Source organism: Sander vitreus, chromosome 2 (genome assembly GCF_031162955.1).
Source record: "Sander vitreus isolate 19-12246 chromosome 2, sanVit1, whole genome shotgun sequence".
NCBI classification, from domain to species: domain Eukaryota; kingdom Metazoa; phylum Chordata; class Actinopteri; order Perciformes; family Percidae; genus Sander; species Sander vitreus.
This window is the reverse complement of record NC_135856.1, coordinates 35,860,769-35,872,334: the sequence shown is the minus strand read 5'-3', so window position 1 is coordinate 35,872,334 and position 11,566 is coordinate 35,860,769. Positions and strand designations below refer to the sequence as shown.

Sequence of the window (11,566 nt, the reverse complement as noted above, 5' to 3'; positions counted from 1 at the left end):
TCCTCTACTTCAGGTAATGCTGATATTGAAGCAGCTACTACAGCTCCAAACATGTTAGAAAGATTCGTAATCTTTTTCTCCCGTAATTTCTCTGCACCTCCCTTGCACTTTGGTGGTCGTTTGTCCATTTTAACGTGGATGCTAAACTTCCAGCATAAGCATAACTATTCAACACGTTCTCACACTCATCTCGTAAAATATGGACGCTTGGTCAGGTGCCTTTGTCGTTCTTATTGACGCTAAAAGTCTCCTTTAAGTAAACGCGCTTGGTCGGGACTATTGCCGTCCCTTAGCGCCGTCCCTTTAGCGCCGTCCCTTTAGCGCCGTCCCATTTACGAGTTCGGAATGAGAACGGGTTGACCTATTACAGCTCGTGTCTCAGGGCCGGGAGTGGGGAAGGGGATTCCTGGATTTGATTAATAAAGACAATTAACCAATGGGCCGCTGTAAGTTCTTTATTGGCCAACCATAAAAAAGAAAAAAGAAAAGGCTTATAAATTATATCGGCGATTCGGCCCAATAATGCATTGCCCCACCGGGAAAATGCCTGGTATGCCAGCTGGCCGGTCCAGCCCTGGGCATTGGTGAGTAGGAGGCTTGGCTGGCAGTGGAGGTATGTCTGGTAGTGTCTTTAGCCCAACCAGCATCCTCACTTCTGCTTTTGCCGCCTTCATCGCCTCCCGCTGCCGACAACAATCCATGGAGAGCCCGTGGTCTGGCTATGTCCTCCAGAGGACAGGTCATGCCTTCGCGACGAAAAATTGTAGTGTATTTCCCCCTCAAAAATAGGTAATTGAGCACTGTAGTGGTTATGACCATATCAGTGACTATGTAACTACATGGGAATGGTCCAAATGATCCCTGTGGCTTGCATAGTAATAGCGTTAGAGAAGCGGGCTGCAGCGAGATGTACTTGGACATAATCCGTCAGTAAAACCGCCATGGCATCTTTGCATGCACAAGAAAAGGCATGTGGAAGCTTGCTTAAAGTTTGCTGCACAACATCTGGACAAGCCAATGACATACTGGGAGAATATAATCTGGTCAGATGAGACCAAAATCTAACTCTTTGGCTGTCATAGCATACACCATGTTTGGAGGAGAAATGGCACTACACATCACCCTAAAAATACCATACCAACAGTGAAGTTTGGAGGTGGGAGCATCATGGTGTGGGGCTGTTTTTCAGCATCTGGCACTGGCAGACTTCATATAATTGAAGGAAGGATGAATGGAGAAATGTACCGTGACATTCTTGATAAGGATCTGCTGCCATCCACCAGGATGCTGAAGATGGAACGAGGGTGGACATTTCAGCAATTATCCACACAGCCAAGGAAACTCTCAATTGGTTTCAGAGAAAGAAAATCAAGCTGTTAGAATGGCCCAGTCAATCACCCGACTTGAATCCAATTGAAAACCTCTAGAAAGAACTGAAGATCAGAGTTCATAGAAGATGCCCCCGGAACCTTCAAGATTTGAAGACAGTTTGTGTGGAAGAATGGGCAAAACTCACAGCTGAGCAATGTGTGCGATTAGTTTCTTCATACAGGAGGCGTCTTGAAGCTTTTCTACTAAGCATTAAATAAATTTCAGCAAGTGTGTTCAAACAATACAGGACTTTCACCCCGTAGAGGCAATGTGCAAATAAGAGACATGATTTCAAATAAGAGACATAACCTAGCTGTAAAACACAAAGTACTTTTTAGTTAAAACTTCAAAGACCACTTAAAAGTCTTCTTTTATGACCATCAACAATCACAGTACCACTTGTTCTTGATCACGGTGCACGATCTCTTGACCTCTATTGAGCCTACACTTGTGAGATCCGCACAGTGAGATCCACACAGCATGCCTGTCGTTGAAGTGATATCGAAAAACAAAATGGGAGAACACTAATGAAGGACAAAAGCAATACTTCTGTGAAATGTTATACAGTTGGACAGCTATTAATGTATCGACACACAACATGGTACAACATCAATGATTCATACATGAAACAAGTATGTACTGCTTCAACCACAATAACATATAGACATACCTGCTCCAAGGGTGTCCGCAAGTGTGGATGAGTCTGTAGATTGTGGACCCACATCGGTCAACTCTTCAACTGGTCTTGGGCCTTGCTCTGCTGAAACATTACTGTTGTCTGGAGGTTGTGCACCTAAGATAAGTTTGCAAAGACATTAACACAATGTTATCAGCTGTCAACACACAACATGGTACAACACCAATGATTCATACATAAAAGTATGAAGTACGTACTGCTTCAACCAGAATAACACAGACGTACCTGCTCCAAGGGTGTCGTCATCGGTCAAACTTTGCCGAAGTGTGGAGGAGTCTGTAGATTGTGGACCTTAAGATAAAAAAATATCTTTTATATTACAAAAAAATTGAAAATCACCAAAACCAGCATCTCATTCAGCTTTCTGCTTTGATGCTCAAGGATATTGCGCATTAGACTTTTTGGTGAATGCCACATATTGTTCACATGTTACAGCATTCTTGTTGTTGTTATAATGCTGCAAAATGTTTCTCATTAAGAAAACGTGAAGATGAGGTCATCATGTTCAGGAAATGGTTATTCTGCCTCATCCCGGAGAAAAGCTGTCCGGCAGACTGGCTGTTGACCAAGCCACAGATCTCTGGAACCAGTTCTACTTTTCGCAGGACATCTCTCATGTCCTTTGTTTTATCTTCATGAAAACGATCATAAAGAGCGTAGCGATCCAATGACCCAGTGAGAGGGTGTCCATCACTGTTTGGCACCTTCTTTTTGTTATGTAGCCATGTTAAGGTAACTTTGAGTTCACCTGAGGTAGCCCGTGAAATATTGCTCTCTGTAGGTTCAAGCAACCTGCCACCACGCGGCCGGAAAGTTTCTGGCACTCTATGGATGGCGTGGGTTGCCAAACCATTGGCGAAATTGTAGAGTGTGACATTTGGAAAGCAGAATGTCTGTATAATATCGTGGACTTTCAGCTCTGATATTAAACTTTACAGCGTAGACCACGGCACATGGACAGGTTACCACTGCCCATCCACCTATAAGAACAAGCCAAAAAGAAAGAGGGAGAGAGAGCGAGAGAGAGAGCGAGAACATAACCTTGGTAGATGCCCTGATGGATTTGCCTTCACTGCTGTCCACAGACCAGTTCTAGAACTTGTTGAAGTACAACTTCAAAACATTTGGTTGCAAGACAGGTCTGGTTACCTAAAGCTCCCCAGATCTGAGAGAAGACCTCGTCATAGATATCTCCATTTTTCATTTCTTGCTGAAGTCTGCTGACAATGTCTGCCCACACCACACTGCCCACACAGCCACGCAGATCGTCCATCTGTAAAACACAATGTAAACATGCACGCACACACACACACACACACACACACACACACACACACACACACACACACACACACACACATACACACAACTACTCATTCATCTAGCGTTCAAGGCAGGGACGTCGTTAGGCCTATTTTAGGGGGGCTGAAGCTACCCCAAAATGTTCCTAAGCCCCCCCAAATCATATTAAGAAAAATAATAATTAGATTTTTATTTTTTTTTAAAGTGCACTCTGTATCACTCACTACGTGGAATCAATCTTCCTTCACCATTCATCTGTTGGTGTCGTCGTGCACTGCAGTCTGTTTTATTTTTATTTCACGAACTGTCAACTGGTCGAAATGGCAGTGTTTTAGAGAGAGGCTTACGAGCGGCTGCTTGCACGGTAACGGTATGTGGACGAGCGAGGTAGAGAGTTACTGAAGAGAGAGAGCGCCAGGCAGCATTAAAACAAAGCAGTAAATCAGAGAAATAAAATGTTTCGCCGATTTATGACTCAAAATGCAACTGTAGCAAGTATCTCACTATCATTAATGTTATCCAAATTCTATATTAGAAACAACAAATAATATATCCAGCTACAAAAAAGCCAGAAAGTCAAAAGTTAGACAGAAGTACAAAGAGTCAATGGCTGTGAAGTTGATACACCGTTTTGTCTCTTCTCATTGGTTTAAACTGGCAGCTTTCAGAATGCTGCTGACCGCTGCGTTGCAAATAGCTGCAGGATTTATCTTGTCTCGTCGCAAATCTTTGGTCTGGACTTGCTACCGCACACTCAGTGAGTGATACAGAGTGAAATTGTAAGTTGTTGTTAGTGACTTTTACTTGCTTCACTTAGCTACATTTACTTGAGGTAAAGATAAAGGAATATTTGAGTTGGCTATAGAAAACAATAGTCTAGCTAGTGTAAACGAGTGAAATACAAGAAATAGCTCGCCTAGTAAGGTATCTGAAGCTCTCTATTCTTTACCATTAATATAGTCTTCTTTCTCTAGTATTTAGTATTAAAAACAATATCAGTTCCTAAATATCATAGTGTCACTGTTAATGCTATTGTACCAATATATCCTATCTGCTGGTGGTTTCTCAATACTGCTCACTTTCAAGAAAATTACCGTCATACCATACACTGTGCAAGTTGAATATGTGGTGCTTCAAACACACACACACACACACACACACACACACACACACACACACACACACACACACACACACACACACACACACACACACTTACCAGACATACTAAATACTCCTTTCTTGTGCAGGTCCATAACCACAGTCACAGGATGATAGCCGCATGAAGCCGCAAATGTGTAGCTGTGGTCACAAAGAGCTTCAAAGGTCAGGTAAGCCTGTAGAATTCTTTGCGCTGATGGGTAACGTTTACCTGATGTTTTTTCAAGCGCCTCGATAACAGTACCAACAGCCTGGGGAGTCTGCAAAATCAACATTGACATTATATGTTTGAAATTCAACTGATCTGTCAGTGAAGTGAGTGAGTGAATCAAAGACTTATTGAATAAATGATTTTCCTACCAGTGTTTCGCAGGAAGACACAAAGGTGAGACAAGAGACAATAGTGTGAGATCATCAAAGTTGTGGATACCATCAGACCACTCCTGGTATCTGTACACCAGGCCATACCTACTGCACCACTTGCTGTACACTGAAATTCCTGTTCAGGGTTAATTTAATTGAAGAGATGGATGAAACATGAACCTATGCGGCTTTAAGAGTAAAACTAAGGGGAAGAATAAGAGCCACAATAACATGTTTGCACTGATGTTATACCAAGGGGTGATTGTCATGATTTGATTTGAGTGTCATTCAATCTCCTTATCACAATATCTATTGGCTCTTCTAAAACCAGCATAATAATACACACACCCTCAAACAGCAGGTGCACAATAAAAGAAGGACCTTCCCTTTATGACATATGTCATGGAAACAATCTTTGCCTTGGACGTGATGAGTGCTAGTTCACTCAGCATTGTCCGGACATTCTGTGCAAAATGTTTCAGGTGGGATTAAGGCAGACGGGAATGAGCTGGTGTGGACTGTCACGGGGAAGAACTGCTGGGAGTTTCTTATTGTGGTAGATGTGGTAGACAAGTGTTTTGTCTGTAGGTGGATAATGCGCTCCTTCCTCCTCCTCCGCTGCACCTTCTATGTCTTCACTGAACAGCATGGTTCCTTCATCTGCTTCAAGACATCTAGTTTTCCTAAAAAGTCCTGATCGGTCTGAAATAAATGCCAGTTGGCAACATACTTATGGATGCAGGACTGACGGGGCTTCGCAAATGTCAAGTTATTTTCTTAGTATCAAAGCTGACCGTGACCCGACCAAGCCAGCTGTAGTATGCCACCGTTGGCTCAAAAACAGACAGATATTTCTTAGGAGGAGGGCTGGAGATGCTAACTAGACAGGAGAGTGGAGCCCCAACCTCCTCCATATTTATCTTGCAGATGTCCATCTCACACTGGGTTTTCTGGATTTGCCCCCAAGTCCTCTTAATGACATGGAATGGTGTGCTGGGGGTGGCAAATGATTTTACAACTGCAAATACACCGTTATCAAAGTCGATTCATTGGCAGTTCAGGTGATGTTAGGCGGTGATGTCCGTTTCTTTTTGGTGTGTGGCGTCTCTGGAGATGTATTTGCAAGTTTAAAATTTGACCACAGTGTGGACACACCACTGATTCTCTATTTTTGCGAATGAGTGGTGGAGGCACTACAGAGGCATCAGCAGAGACTGTACACTGTGTGATGGTGGCAGGTGCAGAGGCCGGACACTGTGTGATGGTGGCTGGTGCAGAGGCCGGACACTGTGATGGTGGCTGGGGCAGAGGACGGACACTGTGTGATGGTGGCTGGTGCAGAGGCCGGACACTGTGTGATGGTGGCTGGTGCAGAAGCCGGACACTGTGTGATGGTGGCTGGTGCAGAGGCCGGACACTGTGATGGTGGCAGGTGCAGAGGCTGGTGATTGGTGACTGCTGATATGTAGTTGAAACTGGTCCTTTCGTATGATGTTAATATTGCACTGAATGCAGTGAAAATGTTCAGACGTCCTGCAAGCCCGGCTACATTTACAGATGAAAAACCCTTTAAACATTAAAATCTTTACTAAATCTGATAATCGTAGAATGTCATGGATTTACCACCTAGGCCTATATGTAAGGGATAACGGCCAAAGCCAAAGTGTGCATAATTAAACGAAATAAATCAAAGCTGTGTCGTTCATTATCCTTTACATATCCATCTGGGACTGGTGCTCAACATCAAGCATACACATATTGTCCATCCCAACAAACCCTACCTTTGTGCTGCACTGCAAGCTGCATGTATCAAGGTGAAGTCTCATCGTGTACAAAATATTGGTGGCGTAATAACAACATGGACATTTATAGGATCCACCCTCGAGGTATTTTCCTGGATCCGGGAGGCCCTCAAAATGTGTAGGGTGTACTGGGGAAATAAAGATGAGTTTACGGTTTGTTGCATTTCGGTGATCAGTAGTGAGTGATTAGCCTTACTAACTGTCTTGACTGCAAGTTGTATTGGTTGAGTGAAAAATGTAATGTAAAGTACTTCACAATGTCAAAATGTGACAATATCCGGAGACAATGCACATTCCATTTTAGCAGACTGTCTATGTGGATGCCGAGGTACTTGTAAGAGGACACTTACTCAACTGCACCGTCTCCTATAACTATAGTGTACCACTTCTTTTACTTATCAAAGATCATCTCCTTAGTTTTAGAGATGATTGCTCTCACGCCATTCCAGGAAGGACAGTTCACTGCTTTTAGTAAGCTCAGAATGATTGTATCATCAGACTATTTGGGAGCCAAGCAGCGAAGCTGCGAGGCACCATTAGTGATTCTACCTTTTCTTATTATTACGTATCTTTCCTCTGCCATGGGAGTCTATGGCAGCCTATTGAACCGTACAGTAAAAAGTTATAAAATTTGGCATATTGATTAGTGACAGTCCCATAATTCATTTCACCAAGTTTTAGGTCTGCACCACAGGTAGTCTAGCGCCACCAATGAGTCAAAGTTGGTGTTGCATCCATGCGATTAACTTTTGAACCGTATGCCCAATTTTGAACATCGAGATATAATTGGAATCCTTGGATGACGCCAAACTCAACGCACCCCATGATGTCAATATCTGCCATATTGGATTTCATCAAAAACACAAAAATGTTTTCACAGGTCACAAAATGTCTCTGATTTTCACGAAACTTGGCACAGATGATCTTCAGACCAAGCCGCACAAAATGTATTCCATTGCGTATTGATAATCGAAAGCGTTTGTCCTTCACAGCCAATCAAAATCGACGGCGAGGCCGCTAAACAGGAAGTGAACTCATATCTTGGGGAGGCTTTCACGTATCAAAACCAATCTCAATACTTGAGTATTGAGATTGGTACAATACATGACCCAATTAGGAGGAGACTCAAGACATTTGGTGACTTTTGACCACTATGAGGGTGCTATAATCACAGGAAATGAGCTCACATCTCAGCAATGCTTTCACGTATCGAAACCAAACTTGGTACACGGACTTGGGACCGCATCCTGAGGAGGCACAATCAATTTGGAGTCTTTTGACCACAAGGTGGGTGCTATAATCACAGGAAGTAGGCTCATATCTCACCAACGCTTTGATGTATCGAAACCGAACTTTGTACAAGTGTTTGGCGTTTGAGAAATTGGGGTATTGCCTTAACCCGAATATAATATAATTTTTTTAAACTGCATGTAAACACTGTTTTTAAAGGTGCTATATAAATAAAGTTATTATTATTATTATAACTGTTCTGCTCACAATGAAAAAGGAATGGACAGCTGATGCAGCTATGCTGTACATTATATTTAATTAACATCGCTTTAAAGTGATGGCTCCAAGGCAAGGATGTCTTATTTTGTTAAATGCCTGTTGTTAAATGCCTGTTGCCTCAACTCCTGTGTGAGGCATGTCATCAAAAATTGTCAAATAGCAAAAGGAATACTATATGTGTGACATTGTGTGTTTGTGTGCATTGCATGTGACTCAGTCAGATGAATAGTGTGTGTGTGTGTGTGTGAGAGAGAAAGAGAGCGAGAGAGCGACAGACAGACAGAGTTCTTCGTCTATCTATTAAGTCAATTGGAAAAACAATACAATATCTGTGACCATACGCCCATTATGTTCCTATGAATATCTTGCTAACAGGATTTCAAACAATACCTTGCAACCATAAACCTGGCATTTGTTTAATTAAAATATATAGCATAAAGAACAAAAAAATGCATTTCCTGCAGGAAATGCGTGTGAATGCTTAAAAACTGACACTAAACTGCATGCATAAAATGTATAATGTAAAATGTATGTATTGAAAGTTAAATAATACCAAAATTAAATGAGTGATGTCAAATGTAGTTGTAAGGTTGGCCGAGGGCAGAGGAAGGCCCAGGTTGCAGTCCAGATGTATTTATTCACAGGATGGTAACATCAATCTTGTGCAACCATAGTTTTAAGTGCAAAGCCCAGCCCTAAAAACATTCCATTAACTGAAGAAAAATATTATTTACCAATAGAAAAAAATGGAAATTCTATATGCAAAACTGTTTAAAAAAAAAAACCTACACAGACTACGCCCCTTTAACTATGGTCCCCTGGAGTTCTCCACACTTGCTTCACGTTTCCATGCTTGTCCAACAACCAACCACCACGAAATCCAGTCTCTTCCTTTATCAGCTAGGGTCCTACCAAGAGATGCTTATTAGTATTTGATAATCAATTACCTTTAGGAGAACAACACCTGGTCTGCAAATTAATCCCCACACTTAATCAGTAATTTACAAAACATTCTAAGAAACATTTACAGCAAGTACTTATTAAACAAGCAAACACCCCTTCAACTCTACCATACTTGGCATTTCTGTGGCCCACTGCAGTAAAAAGAGGGGGAAGACTCTCCTTTTGTACTCCTGCAACCCATCACATCCAGTTAGAGAATCATTATTTCCCTCCACTGGCTGGGAACCCGTGGCCTCCTTCACCCCCCCTAATTTTGGTCTCTTGATTTAAGTTTTGAAGCCCATATCAGCGACCAGGAAAGTAAGGCTGTTTTAGACAAAGCAGGATGCAGAGACATTATTTCATGTTTTCATTACTAGCAGGTCTAGACTATTGCAATGCCCTATTCACTGGCCTACAAAAAAAGTTGATAGGAAAACTTCCGCTAGTTCAGAACGCTGCCGCAAGACTCAAAGACACAAACGTCCACTCACACACAAAGCTCTTAATGATATAGCACATTCTTACATTTCAGAGCTTTTGAGTCCTTATAAACCTACAGGGGCCCTTACATTACATGGAGTTACAAACACACACTTCATTCAAAGTCGACAGAAACTAAATAAAACTATTAAAAGCTGTTTTGGGTCGTCTTTTCACTTTTCCAAACATCACAACTGTAGTTTTGGTTGAAATAAACACATAGTTTACCGATTTACATGTGAAAATATGTTGGCTCTATACACGCTAAAAGTATTGCTTTTTTAAATGGAGTCTGGTGGGTTTAGCGCTAGCGACTACAGAGCTGTTTCTGTTTAAACAGAAAGGTCTCAAAGAGGTTTTAGAGGTCTATCTCTGAAGGGATCCTTTCCATAATGTTGTCAGCACTTAGAATATTCAAGCTGGACAATTGCCCTATCAACACAACTACATTGTAGCTTGTTTCGCCAATGCAGACTGCAGCGATCTCACTTAATACTGGACCAATTTCAAAGATTGTTTTTCCCATCAGTCACACACAAATAGGGTCCAGGTTGAAAAAAACGGTACTTACCCTTTAACTAGTTGTGCAAATAGCATGCAGTAATCAGTAAGTAGTATTTATCATGTATACGGGATATGAATAACCTAATTTCTCTGTGTTCCATGTAAACATCATACCGTGAATATGATCAAAACCAGGATAAGCCTTATAACCAGGTATGCATTCATGTCCCATTAATGCATGTTACTAACTTAGCTTCTTCCCCGGAGTCCTTGTGCTTTCTCGCCTCTCAGATTTCCTCGGATTGTGGTGGCACATGGATCGTGGTTGCAGCTGCTGCCGTGGTCCTGCTCGACGCCCACTGCTACTACTATTATCATTATTAGTCATATTCCTATTATTTTTTACTGTTACTATAATTGCCAATGTTCCTCATATTATTCCATTATAACCACTGCTATAATTATTGAGTCATATTTCTGTATTTATTGTAGCATTTCAATCTCCCTCTCCTCGCCCCCAACCGGTTGAGGAAGATGGCCGCCCACCAAGAGTCAGGTTCTGTCCGAGGTTTCTGCCTGATAAAAGGCCATTTTTCCTCGCCCCTTTTGCACCAAATGCTTACTCTTGAGGCGGGGAATGGTTGGGTTTCTGTTATAGTGTGGTCTAGACCTACTCTAGCTGTAACGTGTCCTGAGATGACGCCAGTCAAAAATATAAATGAAGTTAAATTGTATATTCATGTCCATGTAAACACGCTCAGTGTTTCGCTGGTAATGGGCCGCCACAGCAAAAACAATTGAAAAAAGAACTCTGCTATCAATCATATGATCCACTTCCTCAATACATAAGCTGTTGTTGTCGTTGCTTGCATTTGTAACTACCCACCAAGCCTGATTTACCCTCCCCCGCACATGCATTACAAAATCCAGTCAGATTATGTTCCAATGTGCATAATATCTAGGAAGATACAATTACATAGCCTAAATTAATGTAATTGCATAGATGCAGTTGGGCTGTGCTAACATAACTTGTTAAAAATGTAGCCATTACTTTCACTGAAAAGTAACTATATTAATTCACACATGGATGGAAAAGTACAAGAGACCTCACTGAGGGATTGCATTTTGTGTTTGCAAAATGTCTTTTTAAACGGCGTACAGTATAATACAAATTTTCATACACCGTCTTATTTGTGTTCAGAAGAGGCCTAACAGTCAGAACATAGAGGCAATGTTAATATCCACATCAAAAACAGCTCTTATTCTATAGCCCATGGCCTAACTTTCCACATATAAAATGTTTAGCAGTTTCTAAAAGCTACCTAACAAACCAAGGGGCATTTTGTCCTATAACACTGTCTAGCATAAATGACACACTGCATGCATTTGAATTGTATTCAACAATAATGAACACACAGTGGACACTAGCTCA

General features: G+C 41.7%; 1 protein-coding gene across 2 annotated transcripts; it reads right to left on the bottom strand.

The window, feature by feature from the left end:
* Positions 1–447: 447 nt before the first annotated feature.
* On the bottom strand, positions 448–6,017 carry LOC144528621 (uncharacterized). 2 transcript variants are annotated; one of them, XM_078267332.1, is made up of 5 exons: positions 4,590–6,017; positions 3,218–3,341; positions 2,294–2,359; positions 2,042–2,164; positions 448–1,855 (listed from the first exon to the last, which is right to left on the bottom strand). In XM_078267332.1, exons 2-5 carry the CDS (start codon positions 3,339–3,341, stop codon positions 1,752–1,754), a joined length of 417 nt encoding a protein of 138 aa, XP_078123458.1. In that variant the 5' UTR covers positions 4,590–6,017; the 3' UTR covers positions 448–1,751. The 2 variants fall into 2 exon arrangements, with proteins under 2 accessions (XP_078123458.1, XP_078123449.1); XM_078267323.1 differs by having other exon boundaries at positions 3,218–6,017.
* Positions 6,018–11,566: the final 5,549 nt, after the last annotated feature.